Below are 21,723 nucleotides of genomic sequence, written 5' to 3' on the forward strand. Positions count from 1 at the left end.
GCAGTGGATGTGGAGCGGTAAGCGTTGTTAACATTCTCGCGATCGAATTTCGAGGGTAATTGAGTAAAGGCTGATCCGATAAAGGGCAGCCGTCCTTTTTTTTAGTTTGCGTGTCGAAAAGTACTCGAAATTCGTTTGCCGATTCTTTGGCTTGGTGACCGTAGCCTGAGTTGCGCGTAAGAGAGTAACGTTAATTTCGGGGGATCCAGAAAATCGAGTCGAGCCACGGGTTGAGCCGAGACGTTATTGTCTCGAGTTTGAGTGTGACCGAAGTCCGTTACACGGGGTCATTTCACGTCATCCGGCACATCCTCGATTCTCGTATAGGTCGCGAGCAGTCACGGGGAGCATTCGAATCCGCAACTGCGTCCCGCCGTCGCCGAGGAAGTGAAGCTCGGGTGCGTGCTGATAAGAGTATGCGTTTTTAGAGGAGGATCGCGGGTGTCGCGACGAGCCTCGCATCAATTTAGTTATTCAATATTTTTTTTTCTTTTTTTTTGTTTGCATTATCAGTTAGTATTAAGTTGGCGATCAGCGCCATTTTGTAAAGGACGTTCGCGGGCAGCGCATCGAGTCCGATTTTGTTTTTGGTTTTTTATGAAGTAGGGTAGTGTTAAGACGGCGACTAGCGCACGTAGGCCGTAGAGGTCTCCTAGATTTATTCACCTTTTTTTTTTTGTTGTTATTTTTTTTTTATTTTCATTTTATTTGGAGTATTTCTACCTTTCTTATTTAGTTTAGATAAAAGTAACATTGTATTTGGAATCGCGAAGGACGACTTGCGTGGTCGTATTATCATTCTTTTTATTTTTTTTTTATTATTTTTATTTCTTTTTGTTTTTGTATTATCGCTGATGAAAAATATACCATTGGAATTTTATAGAAATTTAGCCACATCACGCGTTGGCGTACTTGTGTTGCAATTCTCTCGACCCAAAATTTACCCCTCCCCTCTCCGCGGTACTGAGCTACCGAGCATATGGTCGCGGTGTGTCATATTACCGATTTCGAGGCGTGTTGATCACGCCAGGCGCCCAACAAACTTCGCGATATTGTTTCAGGCTCAGAATACCTCGCGGACGCCAAATTATTGTGCACGCGGTAAGTTCCCGGTTATTTGCTCCGAGTGACCGAGGTGCAGAAAAATCCACGTCACAGTACATAGAATTTATATACAAATTTATGCGAAACGAGTGATATGCGTAAAATTTATGAAATCGCATCATCTCATCAACGGATTTGTTTACAATGAAATATCGTTTTTGTAACAGAAATATGAAATAAATAATAATAAAAATGTAACTAGATTCGTGAAGCGAGTCCCGTATGATTTCCGAATATAAAATTTTTCACGTCCTGTAATGTCTTACTTCAATAACGATTCAATCATGTTTTGAAGGGTTAATCGAGAATATCAGCAACTATGTCAATGTTTTCAATACACATAAATATAATGAGAGTTCGTAATTTTCAGGTGAAAAGCTTACGCTTTAAAAAATATTCAACAAGGGAATAACCGACTTTTATTCCTGTGTTGCATATAGGACTTTATTCTCGACTCAACTCTGGCACATTATTGACTTTGCGAGTCTTACAGTAGTCGTCATAATAACATTTCAGTCGTGCATGGCAATGAGTCGTGTTGTTCAAGAATAAGGTTATCAGAACCATAATGTAAACAAACAGAAAACATATTCAAGGTGACGTCACAGAGGCTTGATATTTTATCCTTCAGTGTTTACATTATTGTTTTTGCTACTTTTGACTGGACAAACTGGCATTTTCAGCAAACAGAATATACATAAATAAACAAGCAACCTATTTACGTGAATTCTGTAACGTCATTTCGGATATGCGCAGACTGATTGCGAGTGAAAATCCATTTTCAGTTTTGACACACCTTATTTCCTTAGATCATGATAAGTTCGAGATTATGTAATTTCACTTTTCAGATTTCCCAGCATTCAAATACTCTGATTGGCTTGCAAAGTTTAGCCGACCAATCGGAAGGCTTGGAATGCTTGCAATAAAATAGGTACATTACGTCACAAGGGAATAAAGTGGAAGATTATTCCTGCGGGCTGGGTAGCTTCATCCGTTTGACTGAAATTAATGACACCTGTAATTATCATCCGACACCTTTTGAGAAGTTTAGGCAATTAAGCCCAAAAGTGTATTTCAAAAAAATTCACTCGTTTTATCAAAAAATTAATTTCTAAGGCAAGGATAAAATACAATGGTACCATTTCAATCTTTGTCATAATGCGAAAGTTGATAGGTAAGTAAAAATTCCCTTTTCTGTTTGAACATTTTTCAAGACCTTAGAGTTAATTTTTTTCGGCTACTTTTAACCAGTTTATTTTTCCAATAACAACAAATGCCTGTGCAGGTAAATATACACCGTTTTAATACCCGTGAATTTGACGATATGATAAATCTGTGAATGCATCCAGCGGCAATGTAAAAGTATGTGTTTAAACGAGAAAAATTTTGCAAATCGAAACCTGAATATATTAGGCTCTTTGTTCAGGGATGAATTTTCTAGAAGTTCATTACCCGAATTTCACCCTGCTTCCCACAGGGCAAAAAACTTGAAAAATATCGACTTGAAAATCGTACAACAATACTGATAACAATAATGTTCCGATCTGTGGGCTAAATCTTCTCAAGGATTAATCGGCCGGATCATTTGAATCGAAAGTTTAAAAATCGAGGAAATGGCGCTTAAAAATGACCAGTTATATTACTAGCGCTAATGATAGTGAATAACGCTAATGTATCACTATCCGTACTACATACCAGGAATACATTTGAACAAATTCCATTAACGAAACAAAAATTTCAAATTCGCTCAGAATCGTTTCCACCACACAATTTATTGTATGTTATTAATTTTACTGTTGCTAACGCAAGTAACATTCCCAGAAATTTTTTGACCGGGGTTTTCCTCTTTTTCCAACTTTTGATGAATCCTTGACCGAAATGCGCTTCAAAAATATGTTTGTATTATAATCACACACAAATATTTTTATTTTATTGCGTATGCAAAATTGACATAAAGTATAAAAATTCAGGGAATTTTTAATCGAGGTACTGTTTCAAAAATTTGTATAGTGACTATGAGACTGCCGGGATGATATCTAATCTTTTTAGAATGACTCATAAAAGCATTGGAATCTTACATTAAAAGAATTACAGTCTACGTAAGTCTTCGTATTAAAATCTGTAATGGACTTGAATGACTAAAACTAGTATCGAGCTTTGGCAAGAATTACGTGTAATAAAAATATAAAATTACATCCAATTCTTATTTATACGGTACTTTCCATCGCTCAGTTTATTCACGTATGAAACCAAAGCATTTTTTATATCTTTTCTTGTAAGGATTTCCCAAATGAAACTCTGAGTATCGTATATTTTATACGACCTATTATATATTATAGAAGAAGCTTTTTGCTCATACGCGTATTATAATTATGTTCATCTGCGTCATAAATCAAATAAAAAATTTAAATGCCCGTTGGCAGTTTAACGGCGATTAAAGTCCGCTCGCCGAGAGTTTAGTGTCGGAATGAGAGTATCGTTTTTTATCCTCTGAAATTGCGGATGACTAAATGTCGGAATTGATTGCTCACACATTAGTGAAATCACGGGCTGCCTTCCTTTTTTTTTTGTATGTAACTGATTTGTAATTGTAACGTTTTTTTTTTCACGGTAAGAACAGCCAGTTTTCATCTAACTAACGATGCAATGAAATGAAAAAAAAAAAAATTCTTTATTGACTAAAACGAAAGTTTAAGAGATGTAGGACAAGATATACAGAGAGGAAATAAACATATGAAATTTAATAAAAAGTAACGTTCGAAGACATTCCCAAAATCGTTTTAACTATCCGATTAAAAACGATTAATGATCCTCAAGCAGCGAAAATAAATTGCGCAAACTTTTTCGAAGTTTACACCTCTGACAAATAATATTTACAAACACAGCTATGAATTAACTCAACTCAAATTAAACCCACGCCAAAGTTTGCCGAATTTGCAAATTGAGGCTCGATTGAATTTAGGAAAAGCGAGTTACAGGGACGCCAATCCTTGAAAAATTGTTCGAAGGGCCGAAGGACAAAAATGCGGATGTCGAAAAAAACGATGACTTGAATTATTTATAAGAGCGAAACTAAAACACACGCATTTCCCGAAATGTATAACACATTCAAAAAATACAGTTAATAGTATTCCATAGAGCGAATAGAATAACGGAACGTGAAGTTGAAGACATTCAATTATAGACCTGACAAATAGATTCTCAAGTATTCATACCGGGACAATCTCTTGAAACTATACATACAATGCGCATGCGCCAAATAATTCAATCTCATTGGTCGGTGAAATCGCCTCGCGGCGATGTTTTCGAATAAAGCCAATTTTCAAAGAGCATTAGCATCAACTTTCCGAGTCACTATGTCGACTGTTTGAGATTCTAACCTTAAAAATTCGTATAAACTACATCGACGCCAGAAACAGGGTTTGACAGCTGAAACTCGGAGTGGCCAGCCTGCCCGTGCAGCCGATAAAACTCGCGCATGCGCATTGTATGTATAGTTTCAAGAGATTGTCCCGGTATACAGGGTGGGCGAAAGAAAAAACGAGATCGATTGAAACGTGAATAAAATCCGGACACGTTGATCGATTTCCAAAAACTTTATCTGACTTGAAACTAGAAGAATGAATCTTTGATATCGCGTTTGAAAATCTGAAAAATCTTTATTCACTGCTGAGATATACGCACAACAAGACTCTGCAATACAAATCAATTCGGTGAGTCTCGATTTTTGACACTTGAATTGGACAGTAAAATTGAGACTCGTGTTTTAGTAATGAATTCGGTCTCGTTTTCGTAGGTTTTTTATAATTTATACCAACGCCGTTCTAGTTCAAATGTCACGAGCACTTTGTCGCATTGATCAGTTCAAATGCTTCTTTGCAAACAATGCTATGATCTTCTGACCAGTATGATTTTGGTCGAATTCATGCTTTTTACACATCGACTCAGGTAGAATTATTTCACCGAATGAGATACTCCGGAAGGCGATCATGGACGTGCCCCAGGTCACGATCTTCATACTAAAAAACCTGTCGATGATTTACAACTCTCCGTACAACGTGACTTCTAACGTTGAATATGTAAATTTCCTACGAGATGTTTTTTTTTTTTTTTTGGATTCGCTAATCAAGAGATTATTAATTATTCATAGTTGTGTAGAACAAACTTTTTTTACTCCGAGTACATGAATAATGTTAATGATAACTCAGAATTACGCCTTTAGAATGAAGGCTTGCTAGGCAGTAAACCTGATTCTATATAACTGCGTAAACCAGATATCTTATTAATGCGAAAAACCAGTCGAGTTCGGAAATTAAACATAGGAATTACATAATTTTTGGAATAAATAATCGGCAGTTGCATTTTCTTTCTCAAACATACATCAATATAATTTTCAGATTAGCTCTTTCAAATTACACATAGTTCGAAACGTTCTTTTTTTTTCAAATGTATCACCACCGTTCACGATGTCTCAAGAAAATTGGATTAATTTATAATATGAATACGATTCGAACTCGTCAATCAAAATTTAAGACTTAAGACTTTCTTCACCCCCCCCCCCCCCCCCCCCCCCCCCTTAAAATTATAACGTTAAAACTTTCGTTCAGGGTTTGAAAATCCCCAAAATCTTTATTCCTTGCTGAGATACACGCTCTTGAAAACGAAGAAAAACGGTTCTAATTCACCAATATTAAAAAAGTTGGTCGCAACGCCGTCTCGAAAATTCTGGAAAATGTTAGTTTTATCTACCTGGTGGTTGGTCGTTTCTGATTGAATTCTGATCAACTGTTGGCTAAAGTAAATAATGATAGGTATTGCGATGAATTTTAACTTATTGATTATAAGTCAAATGTAAAAGAAAGGGAAATAAATGGACAATTACGAGAAATAGTTGTTGACGATCAAAGAGAAAATTATGCATTTATTTCGTTCATTTTGGTTTAAAAAGTCAATTATAATTTAATAGTACAGAATACCCAATTCATAGTCCCTGCACGTCGCAACCCAACAAACTTGGTTTGATAGTTTAAAAAATATAAGTGGACGGCACAGGTGCATAAGTTAAAAGATATAAATAAGAGACAATAGTCGAGTAAGAATAAAACAAAATAGTAACAATAACATAAAAGCGGACGGTAAAAGTGTATATAGATAAAATCGAGCGGAAAAATTATTCGAAGAATTTGAAGGGAGAATGTTTGATGTGTCGTATTTATAATTTTAGAATGGTGTGACGTTCTTTATTGTTTCACTTCGTCGTTATTTATTTAATTTGTTACCTGATCAGGATTTGAGTTATTTTCACACGCTTTATGATTTCCTGACACCTCCATACACAACTCTCTCCTTCCAAAGTCGTAGGCTTACTAATTTGCCGATCTGCTGATCCGCTAATGGTCCTCGTAGTTGGTCCTCGAACGTTGTATTTCGTCAATATTTACTACCTCGGAAATGACTAGAATCTGAAGCGACTCGAAGGCGTGAGTAAGCGACTAGCAGTGCACTCGACGATAGCAATTTGCATGAATTCAACCGATCATTTCAACGAAAAGTCTCGTCTTCTCGCATGTCCATTCAAGAAGCAGAGTTTAACATAAGTCCTTGACTTTTTCTCGTGTTCCTTCATCGGTTACATTTGCTTCTGGATTACACTAACCTACGATGGTGACTGACCGCCAACGCGGACCGGTCGTTCGATTGTAAATACCAGTTCATAGCGGAACCGGATTGCCGTGACTTACAGGAAACATCAACGACGGCTTGGTGGGACTCGCCATGTCCCAATCGTTGATTTTGACCGAGTTGGTTCAGTTCAAGTGCCTCAATACACCGTTCCGATAGCGGAAATGACCTCGGTCGAACCGTTACTGCGGTACACAAATCTACCCAAGCAGGAACCATTGGGTCTGATGATCCGCTTTCGCCTTCCCAGCCTTCGAAGGGCTCTCTAGCCTTCGACAATGTTACCATGAAGTACGCTGACGGTAAAACATCAGTGGTCAAGGTGAATTTATGATTCGTTAATATCTTTCATTTCTTCATAAGTACGTCCAGCTTTGATTCTGACCGAAGTACCCGTAACGATCCCAAGCCAAAACAGTTGGAATTGAATGTTCGGTTGAAGAAGAATTAAGCAAGTTATCGCTGTGATTGAAGTTTAAACTCAACGTCGAAAATTGCTTTCAAGTCATCTTGGGGGGAATCTTTAAAGTTATAAAATTCATTTCTCCCTCGACCGAATGTTGAAGCGTCGACTCATCGATCACCACTCTATTATTCTCACCCTAGATGATGTGCGATGATACGTGGAAAAGTTTGCTTTAGTAAAAGGCATTTTTCAATTCTTGTTTTCAGAGTCTAAAGAAAGGAACCTCAATTTCATCAGATTTTTAGAGAACTTTGTAAGGTATACAGAGTTTATGTAAAATTTGATAGGATCGAATAAAATTTCTTTACTGAAATTGGACATATTTTCTGGGGTTTCAAACATCCATGAATACCAGACTTCAGAGTGATTAATTAACTCCTCGATTTGAACGAAGTTTAATCTTATAATAGCTTTTTTTCTTACAAACTAGATTCTAAAAACGTCTAATCACACCAATACCAATAGTTTTTACACAGAGTTGGCAGTTTTCATAACGGCGTTTTTTCTTTCGTCCAACCGCAGGATCTGAACTTGAACATTCGACCCGGCTGGAAGGTTGAAGTTGTGGGAAGAACTAGAGCTGAAAAATCTTCGCTGATTTCCGTGCTGTTTCGTTTGATCGAAGACGGACTGGACGGGAAAATCATTCTGGACGAAATAAACACCAAGATGATTGGGTTAAACGACTTGTGGTCAGGGATACCACTCCAGTTCATTTCAAATCGTTTCAACATGGTTAAAAACCTAGTAAAATCATTGAAATTTCGATCTACGATGACTGATTTTATTAAGGAGACTATTTGCACCAAAGTAACTGAACCAGATTTCTCTTCGCCCAGTACAATGTTGTGGAATCAAATACATGACAATACTAAAACGATAGAAAAAATGAGTGGAAATATTCTATCTTCTGAATAACCTGATGTGACCATCGAAAAAAGTAATCAAACAGATCTGCTAGATTTTTAGAAATTTTTAGGCGATTTGAAAAGTAAAGTCAAGATCTGAGCGCTCATTTTTTAGACTAATATTTCGCGTTACTTTGTTAAGTGGTAAACATTCGTAGCCTATAACTGTGTTGATTTTATGAACACTCAAGTTACGACTATCTTATAGCAAGCTCAATCGATCTCATTGGTCCGTTTGACACGGTGGGGTAATTTTCGAGTATGCTAGCGGGGATACGTGTATTTATTCGCTCCAGAAAATCTGACCAAGAGTACAACCGGATTATGCGGTCGACGCATCGGTACGATTAAACAAAATTATTTCTGGTGAAAGTCGGGTGTTCGTTGTTGGTTATAAAGTCGCGACGATCATTGCATTATTTTATAGTTTGCGGTAGGGGAAAAAGTAACAGTGACGTCGATAAAGTAAATACTGAGAAAATATCAGAAGGGAATTTTCATTTCGGCAGTTATCAACCGTCTCAATTCTGGCGCAATTAATGCGATTCGGAATTTGAACACGATGGATCATTTGGCAGGATTCATTGCAATCGGAGTTATTACGTATCTCTTATTCTACGAGATTACGAGAATTGTAACTAGGCGTTGTTCTAAATTTGAGGGACCGCCAAGATTTCCCATCATTGGAAATGCACATCTCTTCATCGGCAGTACCGAAGGTAATTTTTAAATGGTTTCCGGAATCTTAAATAGTTTTGAGAATATCGTGGGGTTTTGCAGAATTTCAACTAATTATTTGGAATTCCGACAGGGATTCTTATGAGAAATTTGTAAGGCTTTTCGGAATTATTATCAAGATTTTTCTGCACCAAATTCGATAACATAATTACACGGGATATTCTTGACGGTTTTTTTTTTTTTTTTTTTTTTTTTTTTAACAGAATATCGAGTCTAACAATAAGAATAAGAAGAGGCTGGAGGTGTACCAACTTGCGTTTCGTATGTTCATAGCTATTGTGAATAAGTTCCTCGAACTTTTACGCCCATAAGTGTGCTACCGAACTTTGCCGTCACTGCATGATCGCAAGCGAAGGATTGACACCCGCTACATAATGGAATCGAAAATCCGAAAATAATTGAATTAGTAATTGGTAATTGGCGGGCCTTTTTTAGATTTTGTACAGACGTGATTGCGTGATTCGACACAATACTTGTTATTTCTTATAGTTATATGCTGACTTGATCAACGAGATGCTTCTTTTGCTCAATTAAATATTCACCATGGTTTTCGTTTTTTGTATAATACCTCCAAACTGTCAAATTATCACCGTGTTTATACAAATACTGCTCGTGCTGTGCAGCCCGTTCCCATCATCCTTGCGCATCAAATACTTTTAGACACTTTGATGATCGTAATTCGATTACGTAATGTTAATTGAAAATGCTATTCGATCGGTAGTTTTATGATCCTGAAGATTTGTAGAACGCAACTGAAGCTAATCAACTTCAATGTTACTGATACGTTTGATCATTAGTTTATATCCAAAACAAAGTATCACGTACACGTTGGGCCAAGAAACGGATCGATTTAAAACGAGAATAAAATCCGAACGCCTTAATCGAGTTTTAGAAACTTTTTTTTTTCGTGAAATGAAATAAATAAGTCTTTTGCTCCGCGTTGGAAAATCCGTAAAATCTTCATTCCTTACTGAGGTTCACTCTTTTGAAAAATGGGTTTTGAAAAAGTCGCTAGGAGGATGAGAGAAAAAAAAATATTTAACAATGCTCGACTTGGTTTCCATGTTAAATTTTGATTTCAAGTTTGATTCTGACATTGTAGCAATTCTCTTAACGTCTCTTCACACGATATGGAATGTTTATTTGTGGTGAAAATTTTCGTTTTCGTGCCATTATCAAGAAAGTTCACTATCAAAAAAGTCAGATGCAAATGATGTTGCGGAATCAACTGAAACTGATAAGCGTTAGGTGAATGGTCCGATTACTTTGGCCAACAGTAAATCAGAATACAATCAGAAACGACTAATCAGCAGGTAGAAGATACTAACGATGAATAATGGTTTCTTGACCTCGGTAGTTTTCGAGTAAATATTATTTTTGGATATGAAGGTCGGTACAAAACAGTTTTTTTTTCTTGTTAACGTTTCAGCCCGGGGGCCCTCCTTGGAACGATTATATTTAAGGAACATCTGTAACGAACAGAAAATTATGTAATAATGATGAATTACACGTTCTTGTAATTACGGAGACTGACTGGTAATGACGATGTGTTGAAATGGATTAAAAACTGGTATTAAAAATGAGTATAAAATTTCTGCGGGGAATTTAAGATTGGTCGGCTTGGCGTCTTCCCGTAGAATGTTCAAAATGTTTAGCCGTTTCTCCCGCCTGACGCCTGGATCGAGATGGATGTGTCAAGCAAAGCCTCGCGGGCACTTTGAATTTAAAATATCGTCACATGTAAGAGGCTTATACGATAAACAAGGCTAACTGTGCTGATATAATTAAAAGAGAATTACCTTACGACGACGTGGAACTTTCAATTTCGAAGAAAAAGAAACACGTAGAAGTAATAAATAAACGGTAGAATATACAGAAAAAAAAAAAATATCATACACAACAACGAGTATAAAACAGAGTTTGCGGAATATCGTCACAGTCCCAAGTGGAGACTGACTTCGAACGGTTGGTTATCAAAAATATACGATACAACAGCATTCGCGATGGAGCGTTTGACACTAGTCACCCAAAGTGTAGTTATTGCCTGCCTCATTTTCTACGCTGTGTCGAAAATTATAGTAAACCTTGCGAAAAGGCGATCGTTTGGCAATCGTTGTTCAAGGTTTGAGGGACCGCCACGGCTGCCCATTATCGGCAATGCGTATCTCTTTATCGGGAGTGCCGAAGGTAATTTTTACGGGGTTTCCAGAATGTTCAATAGTTTTGAAAATATCGTGGGGTGTTGCAGGATTTCGATTAAACATATGGAATTTTGACAAGGATTCTGATGAAAAATGTACAGGATTTTTTTGGAATTCTTATCGTTTTCCGAGTATCTAATTCGATAATATATAATTACACAGAATATTCTTGACGGTTCTTCTTTAATGGGAATATCGAATCTAAGAATAAGGAAAGGCTGGGTACGTATCAATTTGCGTTTCATGTGTTTACAGCTATCATGAACAAGTTCCTCGAATTGGATAAATTGTATCCGAGATATTATCAGTTATCACTTGGCACTCGTTCGATCTTCGTAACAAGTGTTCCTGAGCAATTGAAGGTTTGTCTCTGATGATAGAAATCGAAGTCATTTAAAATTTTTGTCATTCAAAGTTACTTGCCGTTTCAGGTGATATTCAACAGCTCGAAAACCATTGATAGAGGAGGACTGCTAGATTTTGCACGGCCGTGGTTGGGTTCGGGAATACTTTTGGCTAAAGGTAAGTTGTCGACGTTACTCGAGAATCCTTCGCTCATGAATTGTAAATATCTGAGATTACTTCACGTCAACTACACCGCAATATTGTTGCGAAAAGAAGGGCTAGTGCATAACGAATCATGTTTAACCCGCAAGACACGAAATATTTTATTTATGTTCCAAAAGTGTTTGATCTGAAACATGTTATATTTCATTGCAACATTTCAAAAATATGTCAGAAATACGTCCGTGTCTGCATGTCGAAAATGTTTCGTGAATTTCAAATTTAAACACAGACATGACAAATTTTTGACACATTGCAGAAACATTTCTGAAAGATTTCTGACATATTTCGTGTCGTGTGGTATGTTTAATATGCGGATTAAAAAACGCGTTTATGACTTACCAGCGGAATTTTTAGAGGTTATCGTAAACTTGACTTGGTCCCGAACTTCGGCTAAAGTGCCTATTCAAAGTCCACTGTGGTACTTTGCATTGGTATATTCCAGTCGCAATTTGAACGGAGATCTTCGCATTACAATCGCATGTCCGCTACATTACTGCTTGTAAAATCATCCAAGTTTTCCCGATGTCAATTCTGCCGAAGCAGCAATGAAGTTTGGCAATAATAAAATAACTGGTTATTCGAAAAAATTCAATAATATCGTCACAGTATATTAAATGGATAATCTGTCATAAAGATATGGTTTTAAGCGAAGTTTTCCAAAGTAATAAAAATTTTTAGTCGCATCTCAAGAAATATGTCCGAAATATTTCAGACGTATCGGAAAACATACAAACATTGATTCGTAGAAATGTTTGAAATATTTTTGAAAGAATTAAATTGTTTCGCTCAGAATAACATATTTCCGAAATATTGCCGAAATATTCGAATGTCATGTTACGATTGATATATTTCTGAATCGTTTCGAAAGTTCCTGTGATGTTATGTTCTACTCGAAATAATTTTGAAATATGTTTGGGGCATTCCATGCCAACTCGGTAAGGGACCATTCATGTATTAGCTAACGCTGAGAGAAGGTCAGTCCATTCAGAGAAACGTTATCAAATGTTACTCTACGGTATAAGGCATTCCAGGCAAGCGTTAGCTAAAATGGGTAATTCGATGTTCGTATTCAAAGCCAACACGCGGCCTGCTTGAGAATAATAAAAAAAAATCCTTGAACGGAGGTGTTAATAATGCATGAATTGCTCAACAATAATATCTTGGCAAATATGATGTTTATTGCATGCATTTCCGAAGAAAGACAACGCAATGCTCAATGAATAATGAATTAATTTTTACTAAACATGTTAGCGCTTGATGTTAATTAATAAGGATTAACATTTAATGAAGTACACTGATCAGGGTGGGACGATAAGTGGCATTTCCGTCATTCCCAGGTAATGAGTCCATTTTCCAATAAACTTTTCAAAAAACGTTAGCTGACGTTAAACAACATTAGTGAACAAAACAAGGAAACGTTAGCAATCTTCATCATTAGAGGTGGGATGAAATAATTTGCAAAAAAAACGTTAGCTCATACTCGAATGATTTCCTGAACGGTTGATCATGACATATTTTAATTTTACCATGGATTTTTCCTACCTCAGTACGACCTCTCAAAAGCTTCCTCAAATATTTTCAAAATTCTTTAATCACTCGTCTTCACCCTATGATTTTTTAAGCCCATCTCAAAAACAACCCAATTTTTCTTCATAAAACAAGAAAAAAAACATTCAATTTCCAAAATGAACATTTTTACGCAAGATTCAGAATGGGACTTCTTTTTCTCCAATTTCTTTCGATCATTTTCTCTACTTTTTTAACCGTCTTTTCTATTTTCGTATCTGTTAAAAATCTATTACAATACGTACCGCATCTTCGATTTGCTGACTGATTTTCTTATTGCTTTTCTAGTTAGCAAAATACACGCACGAATTATTATTTTTTTTTTTTTTCTGCTTCAAATTATATTCGTGGATTGAGTTTCGCCATTCTTTCACTCGAACGCTCTTCCTTTATTCAATATTAACATATCTTCCGAAATAAACAATTATTTTGCATGTGCGGTGCTTTTTACGAAAATTCCGATGAACTAACTAGTGTCTTCATTTTTATTTATTTTATTAAATATTCAGCTTCGTCCGATAGTTTCATTCGATCCTAAGATCGTACCCTTCGATTTTCAATCTTCCAGAGACTTGGTTTTTCGAAGCGAGTTTCGAAGTTCCTCATAATTTCGAATCACATTAGTTTAACAATGAGTAATTTACAAAGCAAGGCTCTGGATTTTTTTGACGGGTTTTCCATGTTATTCTCCAACTACGGCAAAGGTCTGCAAGGTAAACAAAAAATTGAGAAATACAATTTTCAACGTATTGCTGGTGACGTCAAAATCTTGTAGTGCCGTCAGAAAAGACCAATGGATTGTTGGAAGCAGAACACTCTTAATTAAAGCCTTCGAATAGAAAATTTTCCAACGGACATTTTTCGTTGCAAACTTTTTTAGGTATGACTAGCGGGAAGCGAGATAATTGGCAAAGGCAAAAAAAACAAAAAAACAAATAAAAAAACGACATTCTGGTGGTTTTTGCACTTTTTTACAGAATCCACACCAAATCAATTACCCAGCATTATAACTCATTATTTGTGACGCCTCTCTCTACCTATTGACAAAAATTTACGACCTCTATAAGTTGTTTGCAAATTTTTCTCGCTCAAGTTGGCTCGCGTGTAAGAAACAGCACAACTTATCAGTGAAGGAAAAAAAATAGAGCGGGATAAAATTTCTCGACAGTGTGACTCCGATTTTAAAATCGGTTGATCTTTACGTTACAGCAGCGAAATGGCAAGTACATCGGAAGCTGATACAGCCGACCTTCAGTCCCATGATCCTGAAGTCTTTCATCGAAGTATTTTCCAGACAGTCAGCGATGATGGTCCGGCAAATGGAGCGCCACGTGAACGGAGACGAATTCGAAGTACAAAAGTACTTATCACCGTACACGTTGAACATGATATGTGGTCCGTTAACTACGAGGATTTGATATCTACTTTTATTGAGCCACGATACTTTTCGTTATCAGTACTTTCGATGTTTGTTTTTATCGCAGGAACTACGATGGGCGTGAAATTGGAAGCACAGACGGACGAAAATTGTCAGTACGCAGAGGCGGTAGAAAAGTTAGTCGATCGTGATTTTGTTGAACTTTGTCATCGTGTCGCCAGAAAATCATCATTGAAATTATTTCTCTACAGTCGCTTGCTGAAAAACAAAAAAGACAACTCATGCACAAGGAATTCATTCCGAAAATTTTCTAGCCCACAAACCTTTGTTGAGACACCAAATCTTGCACATGAGTAAATTGCATGAAAGTATTGTATGTATTCTTGTTTCTCGTATTATCGATTACAAGTTCTTACGGATTAATGAAAGTCATTCTATTTTATTAATGAAATCAAGTTTCCCATCATTTAGAACTCAACTTTGGAGAGAATTCTTCTCAAACGGTTTTCACAAGTGAAATAACCTTTTCGCAGAACGACGTCCAGCATTTGTACGAGGGCCTTGAGACCCTGGTTGCATCCAAGTTTCATTTTCTACCGAACGCAACTTGGCAAAGAGCAGCAAAAGGAAATCCAGATAATGCATGACTTCGTTGAAAACGTAAGTAATGTACCGAGACAATCTCTTGAATCTTGAAAATCGATTGCGCATGCGCGAGTTTAATCGGCTGTTCGTGCAGGCTGACCAACTCGAGTTTCAGCTGTCAAACTGTTTCTGGCGGCGATGTAGTTGATACGTATTTTCGAGGTTAGAATGTCAAATAATTGAGGTAGTGACTCGGAAAGGATTGGGAAGCATTTGTTATTGGGTTGGAAAGTTGATTCTTCAAAGAACGGTCGGAGTTTAGTGTCTATATGCTCTTTGAAAATTCAAACGTACACATTTTGCGTACGTTGGCCGGCCTGCATCGCGGACAAGAATATCGCTGCGGGAAGATTTCGCCGACCAATGAGATTAAATTATTCGGCCTATGCGCGGCTGATTTTCAAGTTTCAAGAGATCGTCCCGGTTGCATATCAGTTGTGAAATTGACCGTCACCTACAACTTTGCGAAGAATAATCGAAAGCCAGCTGTTGACGTCTTCTCTTTCAACTTTACAGGTGATACGAACGAAGAAAGAGCTGCTCCAAAATCGTCCTTGCCAGCCGGAAATAAACACAAATGAATATGGTCAGTACGAATACCTGTTTTATTTGAGGGATCATATGAAACTTGACTGACTATTATATTCACTCACTGTCAACGGTATCAATTCGTACAGACGAGCCGAAGATCGGGGGCGAAGTGTTCTTGGACCATCTCTTGAACCTACCCCGCGACAAGAAAACACTCACGGACGATGAGATTCGGGACGAGGTGCACAGTATAGTGTTGCCTGTGAGTATTATTCACACGTTGATGTGAAATGGAGAATTCCATGGATCCAGTCTCTGGATACCTTGAATCTGTACCTACCTGTCCGATTTCAACAATTTATTCTCCGTGTGGGACAATCGGTAGACAACAGAGTGAAGGACTATAAAGAGAACCGAATCACCTTTCGGATCCCATTTTCCCAGAGCTTGATTTTGAGCCAAATTCAGTCAACGCGGAAAGTGACGCATGCAATCGAAGGTCACGCGAACACGGCTTCGTGAGATCGACAGTCTCACCTTTCACGTGGCGGCGTTCATTCGCCTTAAATTCAAATGATAGAGTTCCAAAGATTTGTAGAATCAACCATAACACGGGATTTCTAATTGTAAGATGAAGAATTGTTGCAACCATTAGAGTCGTGAAGCAGAATGTATTTAATTAGAATAACGATTTGGTAGCAGAATCGATAAATTCCGTACACTTTGAGGCAGTTGGGCAGTAATTTCTGAAATATTTAATTCACATCATTAACGGATCGTTCACTGTCATTATGGATGATTTCTCTGTTTCTGTTGTTTTAAAGTTCTGTTGTAAAGCCACCGTTCGTATTACGGATAAGAATAAATTTATATTTGCTAAGGTAAGTTTTTCTATCATACATTCTTGCCATCATCAACTAGATACTTGTACAAATTTGTTTTTTGATAGATGTATTGAAGATTTGTCCTCAGGACGACTCCAATCCGAGAGTCAAAACGTTGACATCAAATATTTGTTGTTAATACAAGACTTATGCTACAGCATTCAAACTACGAGGTCAAGATCACCTTCACATTAATGAATGTAACACTTGATCAAATTTTATTTTGTTCTTATACTTTAACGTCCATGTTTATGGTTTATTAATTTTGATTTATAGTCCAGTCCAACAAACAGGTAATCATTGCGTCGCAAATAGGTATGCCATTACGCGCGATATTCAATTTATTTTTTTTCTGCTGTCTACATATGGTATTGCGAAAACAATTATTTTTGTTATATTTTTTGTTCGCTTTTTTTCTTGAGTCGTACCTAATCTGACATTTGAGTCAAAAAAATAAAGGTTATGGCGTAGTAAACACGGAAGACTCAAGCAGACTACAATGCAATAAAATCACGTGACGTTGCCAAATTTGTTTTCTGATTATTCGAGGAATACACTGCTCACGATTATCCGTCGGATCATGTTACTGTTGCTATCCAACTACCTTAGGTTTATTTTATTTTACTTTATTTTTTTTGCTTCACTTTATAATTTAGTTTTGTAAAACTTCCAACACCGTTATAATTGATGTTTGATTTGATTCATTGAAAACTTGTTCAACATTCAACGCATCTGTTTTCAATTCGCATTCAATCAGATATATTAACCGAAGGCAACTGGAAAACCCAAGTAGTTGTACGGCACTGAGAAATCCGAGTCCAAAAACGACATTTGGCGATCCATAGCCTGACAGGCAGCCACGACAGTCGTCCTGGTCCGTAGTTTAGCTGTTGTAATTAATCAAATCAGGTGTTATCAGCTTCGATTTTTTAACCCAAATCTGAGCAGGAAGGCGGCTCTGTTCAAAGGTAGCAACGATCGAAAATCTTTGTCTTCGACAAAGGCAGCTCAGGATATTCCCGAGTTTACGAAACTTAGAAATAGGTCAGGTTGTTTTCAGTTCGACAAGACTGGTCCTAATTTTAACCTCTTCGGGGAAGTCCTGTTTGTTAATTAATTCTTTGCAATTAGGGAAAGACATCCACACTAACGTGGGGTTCTCACAAGCTATCGCTTCGAGAACAACCCGAACACGTTAAAATAGATGCACATCCAAAACCGGTCCGAGGTGATGTTGTAGATGTAAAAACGTTGATATGGCGTGATAATAGTAGCTTTCACAACAGAAGATGGGAAAATAACAGAGGAAGAAATGTTAAAAGCGATGTTACGCGGTGACAAACTCATTCTGATTTGCTGTTCTGTTTCAGGCAAGCGACGCACCAGCAATTACCGTTTCTTTCGTGATGTTGATGCTGGCATCTCACCCGGATCTGCAGGTGTGTGAATAATATTCCGATTTCCTATGGGTTATACTCTACTGCTTTCACGAATACAATCATCGTCACATGGCGAATGACTCGTTTTCAACATGTTGGTAGGACAAAGTTTACGAGGAACTTAGAGAAATTTACGGCGACGATGATAACGAAGATCAACTCGTCACTCCGGACGACTTGTCGAGGATGAATTACCTGGAGCAGGTGATCAAAGAAACCATGAGGCTGTTCCCAGGCTCACCCTTTCTCATTCGAGAAGTGACCGACGACTTGGATATAGGTTTGTAAGCTGTCGTAACTTAACCCATTCGATCTTTCTCGAGCTGAGTCGATCACACGGAAAAAAAAATTCAGCTCGTGGAACTAAATATTAGATAGTTACTTGTAAACAGTTCGTCGAACTAAACGTTCTGTTATTGGAAGAGCACTGCATGGTTCGTATAACTGACTGTTAGTCAGCTGTCATAGCTGTACGTTGTTCAGCTCTCTCAGCTAAACAGCTTCGTTCGAAGAGCTAGACCAGAATTTTTCGGCTCCGCTCACAGCGCTTATTATTAAATAGTACAATTATATTGCTATTAGTATTATTTTTCATCATTATTATCATTATTCATTCAGTGTCATTTACATATTTGAATGGACTATTCAAACAATTATCTATCAACTGTATTTAAATCATACTCATGAAATTTGAAGGTTATGAAATATGTCAACGCGCCAGAGCACAGCGCAACTTACAGCTCTTAGAGCAAAACCATTCAGCTGTGAGAGCTGAACAACTTGCAGCTATCGGAGCTGACTAATATATAGTTGCTGTAACTACAAGATAGACCGTAGAGTGCGTATAGTTACTGGAGCTGTAGAATACAGCTCGCCGAACAGAATTTTTTTTTCCGTGCAGGATGCAGCTTATTTCATTACTTGGCACATTGCGTCGCAGCACATTATGCTTGCAAAATCGTTGATCGAACCGATTACTGACGTTCAAGGTGACCGCGTTTTGCCAAAAGGAAGTTCCGTCGCTCCCAACATTCTAAGGCTGCACAGAAGTGAAGAATACTGGTCTGACCCTTTCAAGTTTGATCCGGACAGATTTCTACCGGAAAACATTACCGAGCAATATCCGCACTCGTATCTACCATTCGGCGCAGGCCCGAGGAGTTGTTTGGGTAAGCCAAATAGCGACGTTGAGGACGATCTTGAATTGCTGCATGGATTATCTCTTCGTATCGAAGTTGATCGGTAACAAATTGCAAAACATGACGAGTTAAGAGGAGAGCTAATTTCACTCGCACATATTTATAAGCTAGTTCTGCTATCACAAGTTGATCGGTAGTGACGAAGTATGTTGATATAAATAAATACTACAAGTCGTTAGATCTGGATGTTCCAATTCCAGGATCGAGGTATGCCATGATGATGATGAAAACGTCCGTGGCGACGATTCTTCGACGATATGTTTTGACGAAAGATCAAGTTGTACCTGCCGAACATATCCGACTGAAAATGGAAATGGTGCTGAGACCAGCGGAACCGATCACATTGAGAATTAAGAAAAGAACACGAGTCGTAAATAAGTTTTTATAACTTTTCTACGGTAGAAAATTGAAATTTCATACCTACTACGTTCAATGATAGGAAATATAACTACTCTTAATCGTAATTCTCTGTACATGTGTTTCTGACGTCATCCAACCTTTCACCAGTTTAGCCATTCCGTCTTCAGCGAGTTTCGAGATTTTGATTATTCGAGTCTTTGATCAATCGTTATTGATAAATTTCGATTTGTAGATTTTCAACAAATACACGTGTCTTAGATTTAGAAAGTCGACTCTTTGACTTTTCGATATTTTCGCAATTCAATATTTAGCCCTGTGTAATCTTGGCCATTTTGAGAAAAAAAAGATGTCGGTTTAACTTTATCTATACAGTTTTGCGTTCTTTATTTTTATTTTTCTACAAATCATCTCTTCGTATCAACGGTCTTTCTACATTTTCGCTTGTCGGTAGTTTGACTTTTGGGATTTCGTCCCGTCGCTTTTTGGTCTTTCGCATTTTTGTACCCCACCCGATGTTATCCCTCCAAAAAACACTTCTGTCGCAAAAACCTTTCGCGAAGTACATTAATTGTGGTTATTTCGCACAAAAATACCTTCTTTCATCAAAAACGTATGCATTCAATCACTTTATACAAAAACACTTATTTCACAAGAAGACTGTGCACAAATAAATATCCGTATCCTTTATCGAAAAAGATTTTAATCGCGTACCATTGCCAAGTACATGTCTGTTAATTTACAATAAAAGTATAATTGAAACTTGATATAACTTTCTCAACAAAATATAAGCAATGTATAATGTCTGTGATTTTTTACTCCCATAAGTTTGCTACCGAACCTTGCCGCCACTGCATGATCGCAAGCAAAGGATTGGCATCTGCTACTTATTGGACCGGAAAGAAATTGAATTAGTAATTGGTATTGCACGGGCCTTCGTTAGATTTTGTACACACGTGATTGCGTGATTCGACACGATACTTGTTATTTCTTATGGTTATATACTGACTTGATCAACCGGTTACACGGCTGATTTCGGTCCGACGAGATGCTGCTTTTGCTCAATTAAATATTCATCATATGGTTTTCGTTTTTTGTATAATACCTCCAAACTGTCAAATTATCACCATTTCTATACGAATACTGCTCGTGTTGAGCAGCCCGTTCCCATCGTCCTTGCGCATCAAATCCTTTTAGGCACTTTGATGTTCGTAATTCGATTAGGTATTGATAATTAAAAGTACTGTTTAATCGGTAATTTTATGATCTTGAAGATTTGTAGAACGCAAGTGAACCTAATCAAGTTTAATGTTACTAATACGCTATTGCGCGGGGGTAGGGAATAGTATAAAGTATACTAACATGATGCGCTATTGCGTTATAGGTAAACTAAGGTAGTATAAGGCATACTCACGCAAAATTAATAAACGCTACTGCGTTAGCAGGTGGCAGGAGTGACAAGTGACCGACTTAAGGGGTTAGGTGGGTTTCAAAAGCTCAAAATAGGTACATTTTTATGAATTTTTTTTTATTTAATCAAAAGAATATTTCATCCCATCAATTTAACACATAAAAGATACATATTTTATAAGTAGTTTGTGAAATTTTCATTGAAAAATATTGACAATTAAGGCGTGGACACGTCGTCTGCTATGACCCCTCAAAAAAAAGTTCTCTCGGCGTAGTCAGGATAACTCATGACAGATTCATCTGAAATGCAAAAACCAAAAATTTTCTGTTAGTAGATGCTTAAAACTCGTGCTTGGACGAAGGAAAAAAAAAAAAACAAAAAACCGTTATTTTGAGTAAAATTTGCACCCTTCATGGCCTTGAAAAATTACTTGGAATAGAAAAAAAAAATTCCTTCGTTCAAGCACGAGATAATGTTATTTTGAAGAAGTGTGCAAAATTTGAAAAAGATCGGTTCATAAGTTTTCAAGAAATCGTGACTACCGATTTCAAAAATGTAGTTTCGAGAAAAACGCGATTGAAGATTTACATTCAAATAACATGTAAATAATCGTACTCACACCGCATAATGATGCAAACCCACGTTTT

At 37.1% G+C, this 21,723-nt stretch overlaps 2 protein-coding genes across 6 annotated transcripts; both read left to right on the top strand.

The window, feature by feature from the left end:
- The first annotated feature begins 6,633 nt into the window (after nt 1–6,633).
- LOC124182406 (ATP-binding cassette transporter abc2-like) lies at nt 6,634–8,249 on the top strand. The gene is made up of 2 exons (XM_046569639.1): nt 6,634–7,108; nt 7,775–8,249. The coding sequence occupies exons 1-2, from the start codon at nt 7,073–7,075 to the stop codon at nt 8,168–8,170; spliced, it is 432 nt and encodes a 143-aa protein (XP_046425595.1). The 5' UTR covers nt 6,634–7,072; the 3' UTR covers nt 8,171–8,249.
- A 218-nt stretch (nt 8,250–8,467) lies between these two features.
- LOC124182404 (cytochrome P450 4C1-like) lies at nt 8,468–20,432 on the top strand. Of its 5 annotated transcripts, none has more exons than XM_046569633.1 (12): nt 8,468–8,879; nt 11,355–11,461; nt 11,531–11,621; nt 14,442–14,627; nt 14,717–14,786; nt 15,144–15,270; nt 15,772–15,841; nt 15,933–16,048; nt 18,041–18,109; nt 18,212–18,389; nt 19,099–19,351; nt 19,509–20,432. In XM_046569633.1, exons 1-12 carry the CDS (start codon nt 8,723–8,725, stop codon nt 19,660–19,662), a joined length of 1,578 nt encoding a protein of 525 aa, XP_046425589.1. In that variant the 5' UTR covers nt 8,468–8,722; the 3' UTR covers nt 19,663–20,432. The 5 variants fall into 5 exon arrangements, with proteins under 5 accessions (XP_046425589.1, XP_046425592.1, XP_046425591.1 ...); XM_046569632.1 differs by lacking the exon at nt 8,468–8,879 and adding an exon at nt 10,802–11,085; XM_046569634.1 differs by lacking the exon at nt 8,468–8,879 and adding an exon at nt 10,810–11,085 and having other exon boundaries at nt 19,099–19,278.
- Nucleotides 20,433–21,723: the final 1,291 nt, after the last annotated feature.

This window comes from Neodiprion fabricii, chromosome 5 (genome assembly GCF_021155785.1).
Source record: "Neodiprion fabricii isolate iyNeoFabr1 chromosome 5, iyNeoFabr1.1, whole genome shotgun sequence".
NCBI lineage: Eukaryota > Metazoa > Arthropoda > Insecta > Hymenoptera > Diprionidae > Neodiprion > Neodiprion fabricii.

Bases quoted from the DNA above. Each gene is read 5' to 3' on its own strand.
- LOC124182406 (XM_046569639.1), top strand. From the start codon at position 7,073: ATGAAGTACGCTGACGGTAAAACATCAGTGGTCAAG. The intron at 7,109-7,774 runs GTGAATTTATGA...GTCCAACCGCAG, and splicing joins GTAAAACATCAGTGGTCAAG to GATCTGAACTTGAACATTCG.
- LOC124182404 (XM_046569632.1), top strand. From the start codon at position 10,902: ATGGAGCGTTTGACACTAGTCACCCAAAGTGTAGTTATTGCCTGCCTC. The intron at 18,390-19,098 runs GTTTGTAAGCTG...CTGACGTTCAAG, and splicing joins GACCGACGACTTGGATATAG to GTGACCGCGTTTTGCCAAAA. The intron at 19,352-19,508 runs GTAACAAATTGC...TTCCAATTCCAG, and splicing joins CTTCGTATCGAAGTTGATCG to GATCGAGGTATGCCATGATG.